The sequence below is a fragment of the Phascolarctos cinereus genome, unplaced genomic scaffold (genome assembly GCF_003287225.1).
Source record: "Phascolarctos cinereus isolate Bilbo 61053 unplaced genomic scaffold, phaCin_HiC Scaffold_1;HRSCAF=81, whole genome shotgun sequence".
Lineage (NCBI taxonomy): Eukaryota > Metazoa > Chordata > Mammalia > Diprotodontia > Phascolarctidae > Phascolarctos > Phascolarctos cinereus.
The window spans coordinates 33,808,680-33,835,011 of record NW_027555514.1 but is presented as its reverse complement, the minus strand read 5'-3'; the positions used below and the strand labels follow the sequence as shown (position 1 = coordinate 33,835,011).

The window sequence follows — 26,332 nt, the reverse complement described above, 5'->3', positions numbered from 1 at the left end:
ACAGGTCAGGTTAAACAAATTATTTTGCAGTTTAGTCCTAATTAAATGTTTTGTTATTTCATTTATGTTTCCTGCCTGAACTGTTGGTAGAAAATTTGATAGAAACTTGAACCTTGTTCAAATATCAGCCTAACCGATATTTCCCCAGAAAATTTTAAGGGTTCCTGACAAGGCTAGTTCAGATAACCTTAGCTTGATCCAAAGCATTAACTTGTCCTAAACTAACCTCAATAAATGTAATGCTGGACCTACCTTACACTGAACCTGGAATTGCCATGAATTTGGTGCTTGCTTGGAGAAGAAATAACTATACCGTAAGAATTCATGAAAGGGATGATTTCAGAGAAACCTGGGGAAACTTCTTTTTTTTCCCATTTTCATTGCTTTTTTTGCTTATTTAAGTTTCAGATTCTTTCCTCTCCTCTTCTTCCCTTCTTCCATTCATTGAGAAGTCATACAAAATTAATTCCAACAAGAAAGGAGAAAAAGGAAGAAAGAGAAAACATGTTTCAGTCTACACTATCAGCTTTCTGGAGGTAGTCAGAATGTTTCATCTTGAGGCCTTTGGAATTATGGGTTGGTCATTGTATTGGTCGGAGTTATTACTAAGTCTTTGAAAGTTGATTGTCTTTACAATATTATTGCGGTATAAATTATTCTCTTGGTTTTGCTCACTTCATTTTGTAGAAGTTCAAACAAGTCTCAGGTTTTTCTGAAACTATCCACTTCATCTTTTCTTATGGCACAATAGTATTCCACCACCTTGATATACCATAACTTGTTCAGCCATTCCCTAATTGATAGGCATCCTTTCCGTTTCCAGATCTTTGCTACCACAAAAAGAACCACCACAAATGTTTTTTGTAAATACAGGTCCTTTTCCTCTTTCTTTGATCTATTTGGGGCATAGACCTAGTACTGGTATCTATCCTAGGTCAGAGTTTGTGGATAGTTTAATAGCTTTTGGGGCATAATTCCAAATTGCTTTCCAGAAGGTTGAATTAGTTCACAGCTCCACCAGCAGTAGATTAAAGTACTTGTTTTCCCACTGTCCTTCCAGCATTTGTCATTTTCCTTTTTCTGTTTGTTTTGTTTTGTCAAATTAGCCAGTCTGAGAGGTATGAAGTATACCTTAAAGGTTGTTTTAATTTGCATTTTTCTATTAGTGATTTAGACAATTTTTTTTTAATATGGCTATTGATAGCTTGAATTTCTTCCTCTGAAAACTGTCTGTCCTTTGGTCCTTTGACCATTTATCATTTGGGGAATGGCTCTAAATCTTATAAATTTGACTCAGACCTTCCTCAGAGAAACTTACTGCAAAGATTTTTTAATCTGGGAAAACTTATATGTAGTGAACCATTCTGCCTTCTTTAATATAAATAGCTATAATTACTGTATGGTTTAAATGGAGAGTGACAAATATTCTTTTGTGGTGGCTGTCCAGTCATTTCATTTGGGTCAGACTCTTTGTGACCCCCATTTGGGGTTTTCTTGGCAAAGATAATGAAATGGATTGCCATTTCCTTCTTCAGATCATTTGGAGATGAAGAAGTGAGGCATAGCTAAGTGACTTGCCCAGGGTCACACAACTAGTAAGTGTCTGAGGCCAGGTTTGAACTCAGGAAAATGAGTCTTCCTGCTTTAAGGCCCAGTGCTCTTATCTACTGCACCACCTAACTACCTTACATATTTTTAGGTTCAGGGTTATCTCTTCAGACATCTGCATCTCATAGCCATAACTGTAATACTGGGACAGAAAGAGAGTGCACTTAGAAGCATTATGATCCATTTTTGGCTTATCTCATCCAATTCCCTTCTCTCTTCTTCCTGTTCTATCCTTTTAGCCTACCTCAAATCTCACATTTTCCATGAGTTACCCAGCTCTGTTGACTCTAAGGCCAACTTTCTTTCTGATACACCATATTATCCATTCTTAATACTGCTACTCTGGCCATGTCACTTCTCTATTCAAAGGAGTGCCTACCAAGTCAGATTCATGTTCCTTTGCCTGGCATTCTTGACCTTCCACAACTGGGAACCATCTGACCTTCCAGTAAGGAGGGTTGCAGCGTGGTGAAGTAGAAAACGGTGTTGGAGTTGGAATCAAAGGGCTTGGGTATGAATCCTAATTCTACCAGTACTGTGAGTTCCTTGCCTTATCTGGGACCTTAGTCTCCTCACTTTTAAAATGAGGTATTTGAAATATGTAACCCCTTAAGTCCTTTCTAGTGCTGAATCTATGATCTCATATTTTCATATCGATCCTCTTCATATACTTCATGGTCCAACAAAACTGGACTTTCCTTTGACCCCCAACAATACACCATTTGTTTTCTTAATTCAATATTTAACTTCCAGACTTCATATTCCACTTTGTCTCTCAACTTCCTAATATACTTATCATGAAAATCCATGCAGGACTAACTGCCTGTGTTTGTTTATGTCTGGCTCCTTGAGGGCAAGGACATAGTCCTCAGGCACTTTGTAAACTTTGTTCAGTTTAATTGACCGGCACCAGGTAGGTTATCACATCAACTCTGTGATTCCCAGTATGAAAAGTGCTGGTTCATTTGATCGAGTAATAATAGATTCCGTCTCCTAGAAATTGGGCTTTCCATCAGTTTCTGTGGCCCATTTTTGACCCTTATCACCTAGAAATCTTTAATACCCTGTTGTAATGTGAATTCTACAACTTATTGAATTTACCCTTTAAGTTTTAATATTCTTTTGTTTGAGGTGATTATGTGGAGGTAATGCTTTTAAATTGTTGTACATGGATAGAGATATCACTTATGTTGAGGATATAGCACAAAAAAATTGTCAGATGTTTGATATAACAGGGAAATCACAGCTTTAAGCTTCTTTGAAGATTTTTAAGTACTCCATGCTCATTTGGATTTGGGGATTTGGGTGAGGTCTCAAGGAAGGAATAGTTTCTTTTTTTAAAAAAATCATTATACTTTATTTTAACATTGTTTTTTAAAATTTTTTTGAGTTCTCAGTTCCCTCCAGCACCTCCCCCATCCATTGAGAAAGCAAACAGTATTAGTTATACATGTGAAGTCATGCAAAACGTATTTCCATATTAGCCATGTGCCAAAAGAAAAAGTGGAAAGAAGTATTCTTCAATCTGTACTCATAGTTACTTCATCATTTCTCTCTCTCTCGAAGTAGATAGCATTTTTTCTTCATGAGTCCTTTGGAATTGTCTTAAATCATGGTATTGTTTAAAGTATAATGAAATTTTTCACAGCTGATCATTGCCATTACTGTCCACTTCACTTTGCATCACATCATAAAGTTTTTCCGAAATAGTCCCCTTCATTGTTTCTTATACCACAATAGTATCCCCTCACAATCTTGTGCCACAGCTTGTTCAGGGGAAGCCCAGTTGATGGATATCCCCTCAGTTTCCAATTCTTTGCGACCATAAAAGCTGATATTTTTATACACGTAGGTCCTTTTTCAATTTTCTTTGATTTCTTTGGGATACAGAACTATTTTCGGCATTGCCGAGTCAGAGGGCATGCAATTTTATGGTTTGGGCATAGTTCCAAATTGTTCTCCAAAATGGTTGCACCAGTTCACAACTCCATCAACATAATTAATGTCCCTATTTTCCACATCCCCTCCAACTTTTGTCATTTTCCTTTTCTGTCAATTTAGCCAGTCTGATAGGTGTGAATTAGGACCACAGTTGTTTAAATTTGCATTTCTCTAGATAATAGTGATTTAAAGGATTTTTTCATATATTTTGATAGTTTTGATTTCTTCTTCTGAAACCTGCCTGTTCATATCCAGCTGGAGAATGGCTCTTATTTTTGTGAATTGGGCTCAGTTATTTACATATTTGAGAAATGAGGCCTAATTTATCAAAGAAACTTGATGTGAAAAAAATGTTCCCCTGTTTCTTGCTTTCCTTCTACTCTTGTCTGCATTGGTTTTATTTGTGTAAAACCTTTTTTAATTTCATGTAATCAGAATTATATATTTTACCTCCCTTGATCCTCTCCATCTCTTGTTTAGTTATAAACTCTTTCCTTATCCATAGATCTGACAGGTAAATGCTTCCATGATCTTCTAATTTGCTGTCTTCCTTTATGTCTAAATTATGTACCCATTTTGACCTTATCTTGATATATGGTGTGAGTTCTTGGTCTGTGCCTGATTTTTGCCAGACTGCTTTCCAGTGTTCCCAGTAACTTTGTTAAATAGTAAGTTATTGCCCCAAAAGCTTGAATCTTTGGATTTATTAAACATTAAATTACTGTGGTCATTTACTACTGTGTATTCTGTACCTAATCTGTTCTTCTGATCCACCACTCTATTTCTTATCTAGTACCAGATTGTTTCAATGATTACTACTTTGAAATACAATTTGAGATCTGATACTGGTAGGCCATTTTCTTTCTTTTTTTTTTTTAATATAAATTTATTTATTTTTAGTTATCAACATTCACTTCCACAAGTTTTTGAGTTCCAAAGTTTCACCCCATCTCCCCCCTCCCCCCACCCCAAGATGGCATGCATCCTGAATATCCCTTCCCCTAGTCTGACCGCTCTTCTGTCTCTCCCCCCTTTTCCTTATCCTTTTCCCCTTCTGTTTTCCTGTAGGGCAGGATAGACTTCTGTACCCCATTTCCTGTATTTCTTATTTCCCAGTAGCATGTGAAAACATTTTTTTTAAACATATGTTTTTAAAACTTGAGATTTCAAATTTTCTGTCTTCCTCCCTCCCCACCCACCCTCATTGAAAAGGCAAGCAACTCAATATAAGTTGTACATGTGCAGTTATGCAAAACACTTCCATAGTAGACATGTTGTGAAAAACTAACTCTATTTCCCTTAATCCTATCCTTCTTTCTCATTTATTCTATTCTTTCTTTTAACCCTGGCCCTCCTCAGAAGTATTTACTTCGGATTACCCCCTTTTCCAATCTGGCCTCCTCTCTATCATCCCCTTGCCCTCTTGTCCCCTTCTCCCCCTATTTTCCTGTAGGGTAAGACAGATTTCCATACCCAATTGAATGTGTATCTTATTCCCTCCTTAAGCCAAATCCTATGAGAATAAGATTCCCTCATTCCCTCTCACCTTCCCCCGTTTCCCCTCCACTGTAAGAGACTTTCCTGGGTTTGTTTTTTTTTGTAGTCTACTTTCTTTCACAGTTTCTTTTTCGTTACTTCCCTTTATATTCTCGACCTTTTGTTTTCCAGATAAGTGTTTTGGTTTCTATATAAAATAATTATTTTATAGTTTTGTATGTACTGGATAAGTAAATTAATTTAGATAGAGTTGTCATTTTTATTATATTGGGCCTACCCATGAGCAATTAATATTTCTCTAGTTGTTTAGATCTGTATTTGTGTGAAGTGTTTTGTATTTGTAATTGTGTTCATATAATTCCTGGATTTGTCTTAACAGGTAGACTTCCAGGTAACCCAGAGAAATGCTCATGGTTTATGTAGTTTTATTTTATATCCTACAGCTTTGCAAAAGCTGTTGTTTCAAATAGTTTTTTAGTTGATTCTTTAGGGTTCTCTTAAATATCTCATCATATTGTCTACAAAAATTGATAGTTTTGTTTCCTCATTGCCTATCCTTTAGTTTCTTTTTGCCACCTTGTACCCTCTGGGCCAGCCTCCTGCCTCCATGTCACAGACCTCTTCTGCTGACCTCCTAAGTTGTTTTAGGCTGGGAAAATGTCCTACCTTGACCTTTTGTTGGGTCTGCCACTCTACAATTCGAATTGAGGTATTATTTTAAAGTTGTTTAGAGAGGAATGTTGGGAGCGTTTAGTTGTAGTGCTTCCTCCACTCCACCATCTTGTCTCCCCACCAGAAGGAATAGTTTAACTTTAATATTTAAACTGCTTTGCTCCATGAGATCACTTAAAATTCTGATATTAAAGATGAAAATTAAGAGAAGAAAAAGTTCCTCCCATCTTGAATTTTAAAGATCTTATTATAGCATTCCGTGTTATTTTCCTACTAAGTACTGATGACAGTTATTAGTAATAAATCCAAATTATTGGGGAGCATGAAATATAGTGAAAAGAAAACTAGACTTATAGAACTGAATTTAGAGTCATACGACCTGCATTCAAATCCTAGTTTTGCTAAATTGTGTTAGCTGTGCCTTTAGGGCAGGTCACTAAACCCCTTGTATGTCTGTCTGTCTCCCACTGTTTCCGTGTCTCCCTCCCTTTCCCTTTCTCTCTCCTTCTTCCTCCTCTCCTCCCTTCCTCCACCCCCTCGTCTCTCTTCCTCTCTTTCCCTCTCTTTCTCCCCCCTCTCTCCTTCTCTCCCCTATCCTTTCTCTCCATGGCATAGTAGATCAGACATTGGTCTTTGTGTCAGGCAGATTGGATTCATATCCCTACACACACGTGCGCGCGTGCACTTACACTTTGCATCCCCTCTACACATACTTTACTGTGTGACCTTCATCTATCACATAAGGGGTTAGGGTAGACAGTCTCTGAGAACCCCACCCATGATAATCTCTGGTCTCGTGTTCTCCTTATTTTATACTATTCCCATGCCCACGTTTTTCTCCCTTGTGTGTATATTCTTTCCTAATAATGTTCAAATATTTCTATAATTAGCACATTTGTTTTTATACTTATAACTTGCAAATGCTACACTGATCTTTTAGGGTAGTGTGTGATATTTCATACTTTATTTTCTACTCATTTCAGTAGTAAAGAGAATTCTAGAATGATGAAAATCATAACTATATTTATCAATTTGGGCTTTTAAATAATTGATTTAGAGTAGTATACTTAGAGCTTATTCACAGTATTCATCAAAGTACTAAATATCACACTTTGAAGTTGTTATTTGAGGTTTTAAAAAAAAGTTTCTCCAAATCAGGATTAATTTATATATTAATCATATCAGCCAGTTAGTGGTCTCTACTCTGATCTTTGGCCCAGCCATAATGATAAATATAGTAACCTTCAGAAGTTTAGAGAGAACCTATAAACAGGGCTTTTCTCATTTTGACACCATTCTAACTCTTGTTTTGGCAGCTTTTCCCTAGCAGGAATCTGGTACAGGAGAAACATCTCTCCTCTTTCCAGTGTTAAGCAGCATCCTTCCAACATCGTGGTGCCATTGGTTGTGATCTCTATCAAATGGAATCGGGGCTAGGGGGAGGGGAAGGTGACAGAGTCTCAACTTTTATCCATAAAACAATTGATTGGAGTCATAAAGTGACTTTCTTTCCTTTTAAATGTATATGTAGCTGGGGTAAACTGTAGTTGTTTTAATCTTGGTTCTTGTTGTTTACTCTTTCAGCCAAAAAGTTGCCGAAGAATGAACCACAGAATCCAGGAGCCAATTCTGCCAGAGGAAGAGGTGTAGATCTTACCGAACCCACACAACCAACTAGGAGTCAGTGTTGTAGTAACTAAACTATCTGGAATATTCTTCTGCTTCCTAATTATTAATAACAGTGGAATTGGAGCATTTAACCTGGCCCAGTACAACTTCCAAAAAGGAGAAGAGACTTATAATATAGTCAAGTTTCTAATACAGAATTATTTTATGTGTTTTGAACTTAATTTTTAATAACATGCATGTGTCACTATTTGACTAATGTTTCAGCAATAGAAGGGGCAAATGGAAGCTCTTAATATTTGCTTCATTGGAAGGTTGGGGTGGGGAATCAGTTCTTGCCATTAGAAATATAGAAGAATTATTGTACGGACCCACAATTAACCAGCTAGTTGCTCTAAATTTCCGTGTTGATGCAGATATAATCTATGACACAGAATTGGGACTCCTCAAATTGTTCTTTTAAAATAAATTCTTTCTAGAAGCAGGTCCTAAAGATACTTCTGCTTATCTGCAGTATTCATAAAAATGATAGTTTCTGCCGGTATCTATTTTAAGTGTACATTCCACATTTTAGTAATTTAACCATTTAAAAAAGAAAAAAGAAAAAAAATAGCTTAGCCATCCATGTCTTCAGAAAAAAATGAACCTTAGTTGGTACATGGTATCCAAATTATTGCTCCTGTCCTGTTTTTAAATGGTGATAAAAATCAAGGTTATCCCCATTTTCTCTTATAAAGACAAAACTAATAAACGCAACTTGACAGAGAAGTGTTTTCCTTCAAACATAAGAACTCTTCAACTAAAATGAAACAAACCAAGTGTCTGTGATTTCTCTTTAATCACTGCTAGCCATTTACATGGGGTGGTTCTGTTTTGTTTTGTGGTGGGGGGTTTTTGATCCCTTTGGACATAATCTAGTCAATGCACTAACAATTATGTACATTCAACTTGATTATTTTAAACTTGGATCTTCAAATGTACTGTAAATAGAGTACTGCATCGTAGTCTCCATTTATGTTTAATACGTTCTGTAATATTTAAGAGTTGCTTAAAAGTATGCAAAATGTACAGTTACTAAAACAGCTAATTATTTCCTCCTCACTGCTTCCCTCCCCTTCTCCCTTGGATTTGAGGGGAATTTCAGTTATTCCTCCATGGCTAGAACAGTAATAAAATGAAGCTGCTGTGTCTGTAACATGAGTACTGCTATCTGTCAATAACGAACTCTACAGCCTTGTTTTCTAAAGTTCATTTTACTTTGATCTGTTCCATATATTGCACTAATTCTTTTAGTTATTTTCATTATATGAAATCTACCAAGTGTGTCAGAGAAAATTTAATCTATTTAAATGTTGAACTGCTAGTGGAAACTTACTTGTGCAGGTTGTAAATTTGCAGTAATTGGGGCTTATTAGCAAGGAAAATGAGAGTTCACCAGTGTTTAGTTTTATATTGAGGTGCTCAGGTTTTAATAAAGTGGTATAAAACAGGACTGTATTTATCATTCTTTTTTTTTAATCACAAAACTTTTATTGTACCATATATGTTAAAGAGAAACAGTTCCCTTCTTCCCCCTCCCCTACAACCCCCCCACACACATACACATCCACACACGATATGTATTGAAAGCAAGGTTATGCAGTACTATACAAATATAGTACCTATGGTTTCTTATGGTACATGCTTCTGTGATCCAGAAGAGAAGGTGGATCTGATTTCACTTCCACATAGCTGATAGCCACATCCATTGAGAATTATTACCAGCACAGTAATGTTCTCCCTAGAACCTGCTGTAAGAGCAGCTTTGACGAGTCCATGACTTACATATTCTGCTGCATAATCAAAGAAATTCCTGTTTATTTCTTCCTCTGCTATACTTGAATTTGATGATTCATGAGATGTGCTGCTATTTGTTTCATCACTATCCTCAATACCATACAAATAAAAAGGTCTTGAACTTGAAATTTCTGTTTTACTATTTAACGTAGATTTTGAATCCTTATGTTTATCCGATCTTTCTAAAGTTGGAGAACTTCCTTTTTTGCTATTTACTTGTGAATTTTCATTCGTGCTCTGCTGGGACGTTTTCTGGAGAAATGCTGAAGTATTACTGTACAATAATTTGATTTTACTGTCTGGTATACTAGTAGTTGAAGATGATATACTGGGTAAAAAAGGGACTCTGTGTAAGAGTGGTCTGTACATTTCTTGCTTAGTCGTTTTATATATTTCCTCATATATGCTAAATAACGACATCGCTATTGCTGCAGCTTCGTTTTTATCTATGACATTCCAAAGTCCAGTAGTAGCAACAATGAGGAATTGACACGTATCATCTATAGGGACAGAGATTGCTTGGGGTACTGGAATAACAGACTTTCTCAGATTTGGATTTCCATGAAACCCAAGCCCACGAGTTATTTGCACAATCCCTTCAGTGAATCCATTTGGTTCATTGCTGCTGATTTTTCCTCCTTCCTTTAATACACGATGTCTTTCACTTAGGCTTCTAGTTGTATGTTCTTTTGTAAGCAGATAGGCTTGCCCACCTTTGCATAAGACTACATGTACATTACCTAAAGTTTTTTTAAAAGAAAAAAGTAGTGATTCAATTTTATAGTGGCTAAATACAGCAGTTATGATGTGCATCGTACTGTTTTTAAAGTCAAACAACTTATATATTTTCAAAGTAAATAATATCAAAACATTCCTTAATACTAATAAATTGGTTAGGTTTTACAGTAGGGCTAACATAACTTTTTAAAATGTGTTTACAGTAACCCCAATTTTAAAATATAATTCTTAGTCTAGAAAGAGAGAGGGTGACTGTAGCGAGTAGAATGAAGTCATGAAGACCTGGACTGACATACCATCTCCAGCCCTATACAGCTTGACAAGTCATGGCATGAACCTTCCTTTACTCAAATATAAAATAGGGATAATAATTTTAATTTTCACTAAGTGGTTATCAGGATCAAATGAGAATATTCTAGGTAAAGCACTTCACAAAGTTTAAGGTGACGCAATAGTCTAGTCATACAAAAAGTCTAGTGTTTTGGGTTTTTCCCCTTGGGTAAGTTGATAGTGACATAGTTGAAATGACACTGGCCTTAACCATGTAATCTTTTTTGGGGAGGCAATCAGGGTTAAGTGACTTGCCCAGGGTCACACAACTAGTAAGTGTCAAGTATCTGAGGTTGAATTTGAACTCACATTTTCCTATTGAGGGTCGGTACTCTAACCACTGTGCCACTTAGCTTCCCCATCAGCAATGTAATATCTTGATTCCAATCCTGGCTTCCGCACTACTCAGCTGTGGGATCTTAGACAAGTCATGGGATTTTTGATGCCTTTTAAAGAAGGCAGGTTCAATGATAAGGTTTCTTCCAGCACTAATTCTCAAAATATATTGTTATTCTGAAATTTTGAGCGTTTTAGGATTTTTCAGTAATGTTGCTACATATGAATATCCGAGAAAGTACATTGCTTTATGCCTATTTTTGTAGAATGCTTTTATAGATGAGATGCTGATTAGCAAAGGTTAAACTAATAGCTTCAGCATTTAATTCAATGTAAAACTCAATTTTTATGAAAAATGTCCATGATTAAAATCTAAAGCTTGTTTGCTGCTGATCAATAAAATAAACCGTTCTCCTGATGCTTTTGTTGATAATCCACAGCCGACTTAACGTCTTTTTCTTAGTAAGGCAGGTAATTTTTTAATGGCTTTGGCAGATTAAATAATTGGTTAAATTAATAGACCATTTGAGAACAAAAGTGTTAAAAGATGCCCAACCTAGTAATGTTCATTACCTTATTCACAGACATCAGCTGTAATATCCACATTGAAAATGAAATATACTGCATTTTTAAGAAAATCCAACATAGAAAATATAAAGTACTGAGGAATGATTATTTCTATTACTGAATAACTTTAAATATTATTTCAGGATGCCTTAAAAGAGTTTTACTGCATTCAAATTTTTATTTTGTTTACAAATTTTAAGTTATATCTTTTTCAGGATCACAGTTCTGTAAAAGTGAGGGACAACAATATTGCTTCAGTTGTTTTGAGATTTCCCGACATTTATGTAACTTTGTAAAAGAGGATCATTAAATGATTTTAAAATTGGATTATCTTAATATTTTTGGGATGCTTTTATTAGCTAACAGAACTGTCACTAATGGTATGCAGAGCTTACTTTCATTGAATTGAACAGAAGTTAGGGACAATCATTAGAGTGGAGGTGACAAACGGAATATACTTGATAGCTCTCAGAAAACTGGAGAGCTATAAATGTGAAAAGAATTGCTCAGCATATTTTTTAATTTTGCTTTTAATACAGAGTGTAATGTAACTGAACACAAAAACTTGGCCCCAAAATATTTTCTAGTAGCTTGGCCTCCAGCAGGACATGCTATTTATATAATGAAATTAATGAAAATACTTTTTTTTTATTGCTAGCCTGTCAAATTGTCACTGGCTGTTAGCAAAATTTCATGGATCTTAGAATATTAAGCTTGGAAGGGCCTTTGAAATCATGTACTCCTAATTCCATCATTTTACAGCTGAGGAAACTGAAGCCCAAAGTAATATACCTAGCATGTGGAAGAGCCAGGAGTTGAATGGAGACCCTCTGATTCCTGTTAGCCAAGGGTTCTATCTAGTAACATTCCCAGTAAATGTAGCAAGTCAGTCTGAAAGTTAGACTGAGGAATGTTGGTATGGATGGAATATAACTATGGCAGGGGACAGGTCTTTTGCGTTAGGGAAGGAGAAGGGCATTAGTGGTTCATTACATGTTGAGAGTGTGCCATAGTGGATAGAAAACTGGTCTGAGGCGGTGAGACCTGATTACGACACAGCTACTGACCATGAGCAAATCACATAACCACCCGGGGTAACCAAACAGCTTCAAACTATAAATTGCGATGAGTAGCATTTGTACTTTTTGACAATTGTTGTATTCCATAATTCACATCTATATGGCATTTGAAAGGAAGCCTTTGTTCAAGAACTGCCTTGGAATCATTGAATATGCTTCACAGTTTCCTTAATGAAATTCAGCCTCTTTTCTTCCTACCCACTTCATTGTCTTAAGAAATATGTACTGTTCTAACAACTCAGTGATTGGCTGTCATCCAACTAGATGTTAGTTGACAATCAGCAGTCCTCTTCTACTTGGGATTTTCCCCCATTTGCGATTGTTGGAACTAATTCTTGATTGGTGGCAGTTCTCATTAAGGAAATCCTGTCGTCTTGTTTACTACCTCTGTGACTGGGCAAGGGACTTCAACCTCCCAGAGCTCCACTTTCCTCATCCATAATGAAAAGGTTGGAGTACATAGTCTCCGAGTTCCCTTTCAGCTCTAAACTCGTGAGCCACTAGCTCTGGATTTGGAAGATGAATTCAAATCCCATTTCTGGTGCCATCTGTGTGACCCTTATCAAATTACTTATCCTCTCTGGGTCTCCCTTTCCTTATCTATAAAGTGAAGGCTTTGGACTAGATTACTATCCTTTTCAGTTCTAGATCTGTGGTGCTATGATCTCAGATGTCAGTCAGCAAACGGGAGCTTCTGTCAGAGTTTAGCATCTATAGGAAATCCCTCTTCCATTACATCCTCACTGACAAACACCTTTGACATTAATGAAAATGGTCAACAATCATTGAATGATGTTACCTCTTGTTATATCTGTCAAGCAATCTTATACCGTGTTAACGTATGCATATAGGAAATGCTTTGAGACAAGCCTTTAAGTTTGCACCGTGATCCAAGTCAGACTTCTGTAATCAAATGAGGAACATACCGGGATCCTATATTTTCTACTTTTCAAATAATGTGTGGCTATGACATTGTAATACGCTATAGAAAATCATTTGCAAAAGCTTATCTACAGTAAAACTTTCCAGGCCTGTAATTCTTGGAGAATTCAGGTTCTCATGTACTTTATGATGAGTTATTTTATTTTTCATTGTGGATAGCTTCAATACTGGTGTATGTCATGCTCACAAGGATTTTATGGGTATAAGAACAGCACGTGACTCAATAGTCATTAATGTTTTCCCCCCTTTTTTACATAGTGATTTTCCCTCAGTAATTCGATATATTCCTCTTTTAGTCAGATAAGGCTAAAAAGCCTTCAGAATTCTATCTCCTTCAGCATGGGTTTCCTCTCCATCTATTGCTCTGTCACAGGTGTTTTCTTCATTTCGATCTTCATTGGTGCCATTTTCACTTCCTCATATAGCATAAGGATCTGTGATGTGAGTCCAAATGTGATGATTCTACTGTCAAAGGGTCTTATGGCAAGCCTTCTGCAATCTTAATTTTTCCCCTCCCCTGTTTATCACTTTTCTGAGGCAATCATGCTCTTAATTTTCCTCCATTTTCATTCTTAGGATTTTGAAAACAATTTTTTTTTGAATTTTAAACTTAGGTTGCCTTTGGCTACCATGTCTTTCTGTGTGGCAAGGAGCTGAAGTGTTTGCTGGCTCAAGTAACTTGTAAACTTTTGCCTTCCTTAATATAGTCCTTTGCTTTACATTGCTTCAACTTGGTTAGAAGCCAGGGTCTTTTCCTTTATCTGTTTGCATTTTTCAGTATAACTACTTGGAGTAGGTCAATTAGATTTGAAATTACATACGGCAACTTCCCATCTTCATTCTCATTTTCTTATTTTTCTATTTAACAAGTCAATTGTCTGACTACCTACAAACATCTGATTCTGATGAGACAGTCCATATCAGTAACCAGTCATTTCCTTTCAACATAACATGGATTTCATTTTTTGCAATGGAGTTCATTGTCTTCTGTGTCCAGCATCGTTTAAGCCTCCTCTTGAAGAAGTTTTTTTATAATATATAGAATGCTTCTGTATAGTCTAAAAGCTTCTGGCATCATTGCTTAATCTGAAGTATTTCCAGCATCATCTCCTATTCCCGTTTCTGCATTGACCTCACCAAATAGCAAGGTATATATTGACATGATTGCAGTAACTACTCATTTACAGATGAAGAAACTGAGGCCCAGATATGTTAAGCAGTTTGCCGAGGGTTATAAAGGTAGTATCAAAGGTGAGTTTTGAATGTAGGTCCTGATTCCAAAGCTCATATTCTTCATCTTAGGAAATTCTTTTGTAGACTTTAATTTTCCAGCCTGCAACAGATGTTAGCATATAAGCTATATTTCGCTTCATGGTGTTGATTTTGTTTGGTTTTGTCTTGTTTTGTTTTGGTTTTTTGCTTATTTTCGTGAGCACAGTAAGATGAAATTATTAAATCTGCTAGAAGTTATGTTTGCGTTTTCTTTGGACTCAAAATGAAACCAGCTCCTTGCCTCCCCAAGGAGAACCTGTGAACCATTCTTGCATGTTTCTGAACTTCATGTATAATGAAAACGTCTGTCTTGATGTGATACAGTTCTTTCAATAGTATTATCAACTCAGTCATTGGACAAGAATCTCACCAGCAGATTATTGAGAGTAAACGTTTATAGACAATCTAAAAACAATCCCCATGGATTGGATGGAGGGCCATCTGACATTCTTCCTTTGTGCAATGTCATGGCCAAGAATTGATTCATCACCTAACATCTAGCTTACTGGTAATGACTCTGTACTTGACTAAGCAGGCTAATCCTTGGTCAGAAGGCAGAATCTGCCCCCATGATTTTCTCTCAAAGCCTTTCCAGCTTGGTAGTACTTGTCAAGAGTTTTAACTCTGCTAGTAGTTTTTTTTGTTCTTGTGTTTTGTTTTGTTTTAAGCTAGAGTCAACTGCCATCCACATGAGGCATCAGACTGGGCCTTTTTGTAGTGCTACAAGGTCTACAGAACACTTCATTCTCATTGTGATTAACTCACAGGTTAGCTCTTCTGGTTATCACAGCAACAATGTGTGTAGATCAGTAGCAGAGCCAGGGAGTGAAAATATTATCCCCACTTTATAGATGAGGAAACTAAAACAAGTGATTTGCCTAGGTCTCCTAGCCAATAGTGGGCCTGGAACTTGAACCAATGTTTTCTGATGCTAAGTGTAGCACACTTTACCCAAAACTGGGTTCCCTTCCTGCCCCCTCAAAAAAAAAAAAAAAGCAAAGCTATCTTCCCCGACTTTCCCGAAAAAAAGGGACAGGCAATCCTGTCATGGTGGTAGAGGATCGTCTAATCTCAGTTCTCTTTGTGATTGGTTAGAGAACAATCCCAGTAGTTTTGCTCCAATCTAAGAGGAGCTAATGGTTTATCTATGGACTGTGATCTTAGGACCAGTAGTCCTGTCTTGAAGGAGTCTTAAATTCCAGCATAGCCTTGAAAGTGACCTGGATCTTAGGCAAGCTGGGCCTGCTTTTGATTAAAGCCCTACCTTAAGGTTAAGCCTGTTCTTTATTAAAATGCCAGAACTGGGTCAAAACTTGATGGGCTTCGACAATCCAGGAAATCCAGGAAAACACAGGTCAAGTCCTGCCTCTGACACATGCTGGCTGTGTGACCCAACGCCCTTAACCTCCCAGTGCCCTAGGCAACTCTCTGAGACTACAAGTGGCTTAGGAAAAAATATTAAAATTAATCTGGAAGAACAAAAAGGTCAAAAAATATCAAGGGAATCAATGAAGAAAAAGGGAGAAGGGGGGTGGGTCAGATAGGTGGCACAGTGGATAGAGCGCTGGCCCTGGATTCAGAAGGACCCGAGTTCAAATGCGGCCTCAGACACATAACACTTACTAGCTGTGTGACCCTGGGCAAGTCAACACCACTGCCTATACCCCACCCCCAAAAAAGGGGGGGGGGGGAAAGGGAGAGGGAAGGCAGCCTACCAAGACCAGATCTCAGACTATGTTACAAAACAGTAATCATCAAAACATTCTGGTACTAAATAAGAAATAAAATGATTGATCAGTAAAATAGATTAGGTTTATAATACACAGAAGTAACTGAACACAGTAATCTGGTGTTTGAGAAACCCAAAGATCCAAGCTTTGGGGGCAAGAGCTCACTATTTGTTTTTTTAAATCTGGTAAAACTAGAAAGCAGTCTGGTAGATAGTAGGCATAGACCAACATCTCTCACACTGTATTACCAAGATAAAATGAGAATGGGTACATGATTTAGACATAAGCAAATTAGGGGAACATGGGAAATTGTGTCTGTCAAATCTATGGATAGAGAAAGGTTTCATGACCAACAAGAGACAGAGAGGATCATGGGAGGTAAAATGGATAATTTTGATTATGTGAAATTGTTTTAAAGGTCCAAAATTAGAAGGAAAATAGAAAAGGGGGTGCGGGGAAATTTACAACAAATTTCTCTAGTGAAGGTCTCATTTCTCAAATTTATAGGGAACTAAGTGGAATTTATAAAAAGAAGAGCCGTTTTCCAGTTGATAAACGATTAAAGACTATGAACAAGCAGATTTTAGAAGAAAAAAATCACAGCTATCAATAGTGACCTGAAAAAGGAAACGCTCTAAATCACTCGTGATTACAGAAATGCAAATTAAAAGAACTCTGAGGTACCGCCTCACACCTGTCAGATTAGTGAAGATGACAGAAAAGGCAAATGACACGCTGGAGAGAATGTGGAAAAATTGGGACACAAATGCGTCGTTGGTGAAATTGTGAACTGATCCAACCATTCTGGAAAACAATTTGGAACTACACCCAAAGGGCTACAAAGTGAAACCATTACTAGGTCTGTAACCCAAAGAGATAAAAAAAAAAAAAGAAAAGGAACCTATTTGTAAAAAATGTGTGTATGTATGTGTATGTGTGTGTGTGTGTGTGTGTGTGTGTGTGTGTGTGTGTGTGTGTGTATATATATACATATATAATCAGCTTTTTTCTGTTTTCAAATATTTGTTTCAATTATATGTAAAAACAATTTTAACATGTTTTTTTAATTTTGAGTTCCAAATTCTCTCCTTCCCCTCCCCCCTCAATGAGAAGGCAAGCAATTTGATATAGGTTATACATGTGCAGTCATGCAAAACATATTTCCATATTGGTTAGCTGATTGTCCTTTGTCCTCAAAGAGAACCCAAGTGGCATCACTATTGGAGTCAAGGTACAGCGTACCCAACTGTGGCTGGTCAGACCATGATGAGCTTGCAAGTCTCTACCACGAGTCAGGCACAAATAGTCAATGTGAACATCTGGAGTGGAGATGTCTCTAAATTTGCACAGCTCATGTTTCCTTTGAGCTACTGCACTTCTGCTTTGCTTATAGAATACAGCACCTTCTTTGATGTGGGAATGCCATGCTAGGCAATCCTGTGCCTCCCATGTCTCAAAATGAATTCCAGAGTTCTTCAGAGAGACCTTGAGAGTGTCTTTGTATTGTGTCTTCTGACCTCCATGTGAGCACTTCCCTTGTGTGAGTTCTCCATAAAAGAGACTTTTTAGGGAAATGTACTTTTGGCATTTGAGCAACATGGCCAGCCCATTGGAGTTGTGATCTTTGTAGTAAGGTTTGAATGCTTGGCATTCAGCTTGAGAAAGGACCTCAATGTCTCATACCTTATCTTGCCAGGTGATCTTCAGAATCTACCTAAGACAATTCAAATAGAAGTGATTCATTTTCCTGGCATGGCACTGGTATACTGTCCAGGTTTCACAGGCATACAACAATGAGGTCAGCACAATGGCTCTGTAGACCTTCAGTTTGATAGGAAGCATGATAACCGCCTCTCCCATGCTTTCCTTCAGAGCTTCCCAAACACCAAGTTAGCTCTGGCAATATGTGTGTCAACCTCATCATCTAGGTGTACATCTCTGAAAAGTATATTCCTAGGACAAGAGAACTGATCCACAACGTTCTAAATTTCTCCATTAGCTGTAACCAGTGGTTCCAACATGAGGTGGTGCTAGCTGGTGGAGAACCTCTGTTTTCTTGGTGTCATTAGGCCAAAATTAGCACAAGGTGCAGAGGATCCATTTATGCTTTGTTCTGTCTCATCTTCAGATGCTGCATTGAGTGCACAATCATCTGAAGAAAAAGGTCATGCACCAACTCTCCCTCCACTTTAGTCTTGGCTTTTAGCCTTTTCAAGTTAAATAATTTACCATCAGTTTGGTAGCTGTCCTTGATGCCGTTTTTATCTTCATTGAAAGCATCCAACAACATTGCTGAAAACAACATGCTAAAAAACATGGGAGCGAGCACACAGCCCTGTTTTACTCCATTGGTGACTGGGAAAGCATGACAGCATTTTTCATTATCCAGAACCCATGAAGCATGACATCATGAAATTAAAGTACAATACTGATGAACTCCTCTGGGCAACCAAATTTTGCCATGATCCGCAAGCCTTGGAAACTGACAGTATCAAAGGCCTTGGACAGATTGACAAACATTGTGTACAGACCTCTAGTCAGCTCCTGGCATTTCTCCTGGAGTTGCTGGACAGCAAAACCATATCAATCATTCCTCTGACCTTTCTCAAGCCACACTGGCTCTCAAGTAGATGACCATCTTCCAGGTGAAGGATCAGCCTTTTAAGAAGGACTCTGGCAAGAATCTTGCCAGCAATGACTAAGAGAGATACCCCTCCTGTGATTGTCACAGGACAATTTATTTCTCTTTCCTCGATAAAGATGGACAATTGAGGCATCCTTGAACTCCTGGGGGATAACCTCCTCTTGCCATATAACCCAGAAAATTTCAGAAAGCTTTGGCATGAGCAATGGGCCTCCTGCCTTGTAAATCTCAGCTGGAATAGAATCAGCACCAGCTGCTTTGCCACATGAGAGGAGCCTAATGGCATTCAAAACCTTTCTTCAATTGGAAGTTCAGCTAGAGAGGGATTGACTTCAACTTGAGGTAAATGGTCAGATGCTTCAGCATTGACTGATGACAGTCTGTTGAGAACAGTATGGAAGTGTTCAGCCCATTTCTTCAGGATCATGTCCTTATCACTAATCAATGTGGCTCTGTCAGTACTGGGTTTTTGAGATGCACCATAGGTCTTTGGCCCATAAATAGCTTTTAGGGAATCATAAAAGCCCTTTGGACTGTTACTATCAGCATAAAACTGAACTTCATCTTCCTTCTCACTGAGCCAAGAATCCTTCATCTCTCTGAGTTTCTCTTGCACTTTACCTTTGATAGAGTTAAATGCTGCCTTCTTATAGATGGATGAACTATCCTGCTGGCAAACCCTATGGAGTTCATGTTTTTCATTTACCAGCTTGTGAATTTCTCTTTCATTTTCATTAAACCAATCGATATCGGTGAGTGTTCTGGCCCAGGTGAGTAAATGAAGTGTTGTACACCAAATCTCTGGAAGCTGCCCACTCCTTTTCTACTCCACTGTTGCCAACCATGTGTTAGCTCAGTTTTCTCTCCAAATTAGCAACCAATCATTCACACTTGGAGAAGGGCTCTAATCTTTTGACATTAAGTCTTCTAGCAGTCACCTTGCCTTGGGGCAGCCACTTTTGTTGGCTGCAAATGTTTAGCTTGGAGAGGATAAGTCTCTGATCAGTCCAGCCCTCTGTGCCACATGTTTCCATCACTCTCACATCCTGCCCGTCTTTTCTCCTTACAATGACATAGTCTATTAAACGCCAATGTTTGCTGCAAGGGTGCATCCGTGAAGTTTTATTGCATTTAGGTAAATGAAAGACAGTGTTGGTGATGAGAAGGTCATGAGATGCGTACAACTCTTTAGCAGAAAGTCACTGTTGCTGTTGCTGTTTTTGACTCCATTCCTCTGTAGGACTCCCTGGCATGTCTGATAGTCTGTGCCTACTCTGGTGTTACAGTCGGTCACCCGGAGTTATAAGCTTCTCCTCTTTTGGTCCATTGATGATGAAGATATCCAGATCTTAATAGGATTGTTCTTTAGCCTCATGCAGGTTCATCATGGTGGGAGCATAGGCACTGATGATGTAGCATAGTGCTTTCCTGCAAACGACAATCACTGTCACGCATGTGTCCCTCCTTTTGGGAGGCATACAAGCTTGTTGTCTAGATTAGTTTTAATTCCAAAACCCACACAAGCTTTACAGTGCTCCCCTTCACTGTGGCCACTTCAGAAAAATGTGAATCCAGCTCCGACTTTGGGCAGCTGGCCTTTACTTGCCAGCCTTGTTCCACTCAAGGCTGCTATTTGAATGGGATACCTACTGAGTTCTCTGAAAACAAGAGCTGTTCTTTCCGGTCTTTTGTGTCCCCCACAAGCATTCACATATCCCATGTCCCGATGGTGAGTGGAAACATCTTCACGAAAGTTTTTTGTACATTTTGTGTGTGTGTGTGTGTGTTTCAATCTTAGGGTAGGTTCTTTGCCCAACTCAGCTAGAAGGCCAGGGTTGAGTGAAGCAGACAATTTTTAAGGCACGTTTTCCAGCCCCTTCCATATGCTAGGAGGAGAGCAGTGTATTCCTTTAAAGGGACTGCTTAGACACCCAGGGTGCTACGAAGTCCCACTGCTACCTCAGTCCAGTGAGAAAATGATCCTATGGCCTGGGCCACCTGTGGGCAGGGTTGTGACTACAGTTCCCAGTGTATCTACACCTGCTGCTTCATCACTTGCCTGTCACCACAGGACTCTGAGGTAAGTAAAAATGGTAAAATGGTATGGGTGATGTCTTGACTTCCACATAAATTGTATGTAAGTGAGGCAGAGTTGTGCAAAGTCATGAGCCTCACTATCTTTTCCAGTCATTGAAGTCCAGTGGCAAGACAAAAGTCAAGACAACTGGCGAGGGCCCAGGATGCAGTGAATGGTCTTGGAGTCTTCGATTTCTAACCAATCTCTGAGCACTCAGCATGCCTGCTTCAGCTGCCTTCATAGCCATTGGAACAAATTATTCTCATCTGCTTATTCTGCCGGAGGAAATCTTAACATGTTTGGGATAGACCACCACTAACTCACTGATGGGTTTGAGACCCCTCAGTTAACCTCAACCTAATTTAGCCTGTCTGCACAATGGTCTACCAGGGTGTGGTTGCTGTGCATGCTACAGTTTCTTGGAGTCACAGGTAAGAATTAGGTGAATCAGATAGACACCAAAGGTGGAAAGTAGCCCTGAAAGGGGCTCAGCAGCCCTCACCCCAGAGGTATCAGTCTTCCCTGAACACCTACACCCCATTTCCATGTTAGTCACATTGTGAAAGAAAACACAGACCAAAGGAGGAAAAAAAGAAGGAAGAAAAAGAAAGTTTTTTAAAAGTATGCTTCAATCTGCTTTCAGACTCTGGAGGTGGATAGCATTTTCCATCATAAGTCCTTCAGTTGTCTTGGATCATTGTATTGCTGAGAATAGCTAAGGCATTCACAGCTGATCATCTTATTATATTGCTGTTTCTGTGTACAATGTTCTCCTGCTTCTGCTCACTTTGCATCAGCTTATATATGTCTTTCCAGGTTTTTCTGAAAGCATCTCCATCATTTCTTATAGCAATACAAAATATGTTCAACATATAATATTCTATATGTAGTAGTATTCCCTCACATTCATATACCACAACTTGTTCAGCCATTGCCCAACTGATGAGCATCCCCTCAATTTCCAATTCTTGGCCACCACGAAAAGAACTTACAGCAGCTGTGATCAATATCATGATCCACAATAGTTCCAAAGGACTTATGATTAAAAAAAATGCTATCCACCAATTAACTCAGTACAGACTAAAGCATATTTTGTTCTCTTTATATATTTTCTTGCTTTTTTTGCAACATATTAATATGGACACATATAGTGGGTATCATATGGCTTGCTTTTTCTTTTGTAACATTTTAAGTTTTAAAATGTCTCCCTCTTCACCCCAAGGGAAGGCCACCATTTGACACAGATTTATAATATATGTAAAACCATGCTATGCATATTTCTATTTATCAGTTCTTTCTCTAGAGGTGGATAGCATTTTCATAGGTCTTTTGCAGATGACTTAAGCATTTGTAATACTTAGAATAACTTGGTTGCTCATAATTATTCTTTGCACAATATTGGTGTTACTATATACAACATTCTCTTGGTTCTGTTCATTTCAGTTTTCATTATTTTGTGAAAGTCTTTCTATGTTTTTTTTAATCAACCTGCATATCATTTCTTACAGCACAGTAATATTCCCTCACAATCATATACCACAACTTGTTCAGCCATCCCCCAACTGGTAGACATTCTTCCAATTTCCAGTTCTTTGACACCACGAAGAGAGCTGCTACAAACATTTTAGAACATATAGGTTCTTTTCCTTTTCAGTGGGTAGGGTGAGAGCAGGGGAGAAATTGAGAACTCAAAATCTTAAAAATAAATATTAAAGAGAAGGGGCAAAATGATGATATAAGTGGCACAGAAGTGCATGGGTGGAGGGGGTTTGCTTATCTGGGAATCTCTCTCCACCAATTAAATCATAGGTACAGTCCTTATTAAAAAAAAAAAGATTTTATATATATATATATATATATATATATATATATATATACAATTCAGCTTGTCATATGACAAGGCAACTTTGCTCAATTAATGGTAGAAGCATTAGATTTAGTCAATAGATCTGGATTCAAAGATCTTGAGTTTGAATACTTCAATGTGTGACCCTAGGAAAGTCACTTTACCTTTCTGAGACTGTTTCCTAATTTGGAAAATTAGGACACTACTACTCTCACTTGTATATGTTTAAAAAGGGTTATTATAAGACAGGCACTCTGCAAACTTTTAAGTACTACAGAAATAGACACTCTTAGCATGATGTGTTTGGAGAATTGATTGGTAAAATTAGCTTCCTCTTATTTTTTTTAATAGCAGTAGAAATTCATAAGAGATCATGTGTCCTGATCAGTTAGTAAATGACATGTACAAAGAGCAACTTTAAATTTTACTTACATTATCTTTGAGTCTCACAACAGCCCTGTGAATTAAGTAGTCCGAATGACCTTTCCAGGTTTATTACTCATTACTCCTCTTCTGGCACTGTGCAACCCAGCTGAGCTGGCTGTTCCCTCCCCACCCCCACCTTTGTGGAATATGCTACCTCCTCACCTCGGCCTCTTAGATTTTCCAGCTTACTTTACCAAAATAGTCAAGCCAATTTGAACCATTACACTTAGAGTTTCCTTAAGAAATGAGGCCTTAAGAAATGAGGAAATTTGGTTCCAAAGAAGATATGAGCAAAGGGACCACTTTCTTTTCTTTGCAAAAGAATTCTAATTCACTGGTTAGTTTTACCAAATTCTAATTCACTCTAATTCACTGGTTAGTTTAACCAAACTGTTTTTTTCCCCTTTCTTTTTTATTCTTTGTTGCAAGTGATGCTTTTTGGGAAAGGGAATGGGAAAGAAGGTATTTTGGAACTGAAAATTATGTAAAAACAAGACATTAATCATTTTTAAATTTACAACTATTAAAAAAAGAAGAAACATAGTTTTAGTTATCTTGAAAAGAAGCAATGGGCTTGTGTTGTTAATTAAATGGGAAAAAAATGTTATTGGTTATCTTAAGTTCCAAAGACATTTTAGAACAGGCATTCTTAACATGGGTCTTTGGGCCCATCCCAGGGGTCCATGGACAGATTTTAGGGGATCAGTGAACTTGAAGGGGGAAAAATAATATCTAACCTCTAACTAAAATTTAGCCTTTCCTCCTATTATGAATGTAGGCAATAAACATTATTTGGAGACGGGGTCTCTAGGCTTCACCAAGCTGCCACAGGGATCCATGACATGAAAAAGGTTGTTTCTGAGATTATCCTTTCCTCAACTTCAATTTCATTAAATCTACATTTTCTTTTTCCCTGCTTGAGTCCTCACTGCTGCTCACATCCTTCAGCTGATCTTGCTGATTGCTAATCTTTTCTCCACCACGTTCCTTTCTCCCCAACTCCACAAATGCAATACTCTTCCTCTCCCCCAGCCCCTCCTGTTTACCTTCTGCTTCACTGAGAAGACTGAGGAGATCCTATGATAGTTTCCTCAACTCTCTTCTGTTGCTACTCAGAACTTCCTTCTTTCTTTCCCCCTTCATTTCTGTTATAGCTAACATCTTGTTAAGGTGCAGTCTTCTACTCCATACCCTTAATCTCAGGATTCAGCTCCAATGATCATTCTTCTCTCTCTCTCATGAATCCTAAATATCCATTCATTCCCACCTACTTAGAAACATTCTTAGGTTTTTCCAATTTTCAAAATTCATATCCCATTTTCCTCCTCCCCTTCAGGTCCAAATTTCTTCAAAACATCGTCTATACCTGTTGTCTCCACTGCCTCACCCTCTCCTACCATCGATCTTACAGTGCATTGTGGTTAGCCTACTGCATTGGGAATTAGAAAGACCTGAGTTTGACTTCCATCCCATAGACACTAGGGGCAACCTGTTTTGTACTCAATTTCTTTATCTGCAAAAAAGGGAATAAGAAGTGCACGTACCTCACAATGGTTGTTATGAGGATCAAATAAGATAACATGTATAAATTGCTTTGCAAACTTTGCAACGCTATATAAGTGCTAGCTTTATTATTACAACTATTACTACTGAAAACTTTGAAAAACGAAGAGCACCAAACACATCCTCATTGCCAAACCCACTGGCCTTTTCCAGGCCTCCATCACTCAGCAGATTTTGACACGGCGAACTCCTCCCTCCCCTCCCCACCTCCAACACTGGTTACTCTCACCTTCCTTGGTTTCAAAGGCACTACACTTACCTAGTTTTGCTCCTTCCTTTCTGACCACTCCCCCTTTCTCTTTTCTTATCTCTCTTTTTTCCCATCCTCTTAAATTCGGTAGTCCCCAAAGTGTTATTATCTTCAAACCCCTTCCTCTTTTCTCTCAATACTCTTTCCCTTTGCAATCTTCCTTGCTAGGGCTTCAGCTCTCATCTATACAAATGACTTGAATGTCTATGCCACCAACCCTGATTTAGCTCCAGATCCACATTTTCACCTGCCTACATAATATTTCTACTTGCAACTCCTATCAGCCCACCAAATTCAACATATCAGAATCCCAAATTGTGGAACTATGCCCAAAGGAGTATAAAACTGTGCATACCCTTTGACTTAGCAATACCACTACTAAGTCTATCCCAAAAAGATCACACAAAAAAAAGGAAAAGGACTTATATGTATAAAAATATTGATAGCAGCTCTTTTTGTAATGTCAAACTGGACATTGAGATGTCCATCAATTGGAGAATAGCTGAACAAGTTGTACTATATGATTGTGATGGAATTAGAATACTATTGTACTATAAGAAATGATGAGTAAGATGCTTTCAGGAAAACCTGGAAAGACTTACATGAACTGATACAAAGTGAAGTGAGCAGAACCAAGACAACATTTTACATAGTAATAGCAATATTGTATGATTATTAACTGTGAAGGCCTCAGCTATTCTCAGCAATACAATGATCTAAGACAATTCTGAAGGACTCATGACGAAAAAGGCTATCCACCTCCAGAGAAAGAACTGAAGTCTGAATGCAGATTGAAGCATACCCTTTTAACTTTCCATATTTTTCTTGTTATTTTTTTGGTCTGTGTTTTTTCACAACATGACTAATATGGAAATAAGTTTTGCATGACTGCACATGTATAACCTATATCAAATTGCTTGCCTTCTCAATGAGAGGAGGAGAAAAAGGAGGGAGGAAGAGAATTTAAAACTCAAAATTAAAAAAAAAAACAAATGTTTAAAAAAAATTACATGTAATTAGAAAAAATAAAATATTTGGAAAAAACCAAATTGTTCTATTTCCCTTTAACTATGCTTCTTCTCTTGATTTAATTTTTTTTTTTTGTCATTGGCACCACCATTCACCTCATCTTACAAATTCCTAATCTTGATATTCTCTATGTCAGGGGTGGAGAACCTGCGGCCTAGAGGCCCCATGTGGCCCTCTACTTCCTCAAGTGCAGCCCTTTGACTGAATCCAAACTTCTCAGAACAAATCCCTTAATAAAAGGATTTGTTCTATAAAACTTGGACTCAAAGGTCCTCACTTGAGGACATAGAGGGCCATGTGTGGCCTCAAGGCTGAGGCCCCAG

At 37.9% G+C, this 26,332-nt stretch overlaps 2 protein-coding genes across 3 annotated transcripts in view; one reads left to right on the top strand and one right to left on the bottom strand.

Moving 5' to 3' along the window:
* RAB5A (RAB5A, member RAS oncogene family) overlaps positions 1-8,836 on the top strand; it is a 51,535-nt gene extending 42,699 nt beyond the window's left edge. For both annotated transcript variants that reach the window (XM_020987204.2, XM_078151421.1), the window contains one exon: positions 7,303-8,836. In XM_020987204.2, the coding sequence (XP_020842863.1) occupies positions 7,303-7,418 (116 nt within the window). In that variant the 3' untranslated portion in view covers positions 7,419-8,836. The remainder of the gene's footprint in view (positions 1-7,302) is intronic.
* A 179-nt stretch (positions 8,837-9,015) lies between these two features.
* Positions 9,016-26,332, bottom strand: part of PP2D1 (protein phosphatase 2C like domain containing 1) — a 32,281-nt gene continuing 14,964 nt past the window's right edge. The window contains exon 3 of the mRNA XM_020987202.2: positions 9,016-9,920. Within this exon, the coding sequence (XP_020842861.1) occupies positions 9,016-9,920 (905 nt within the window). The remainder of the gene's footprint in view (positions 9,921-26,332) is intronic.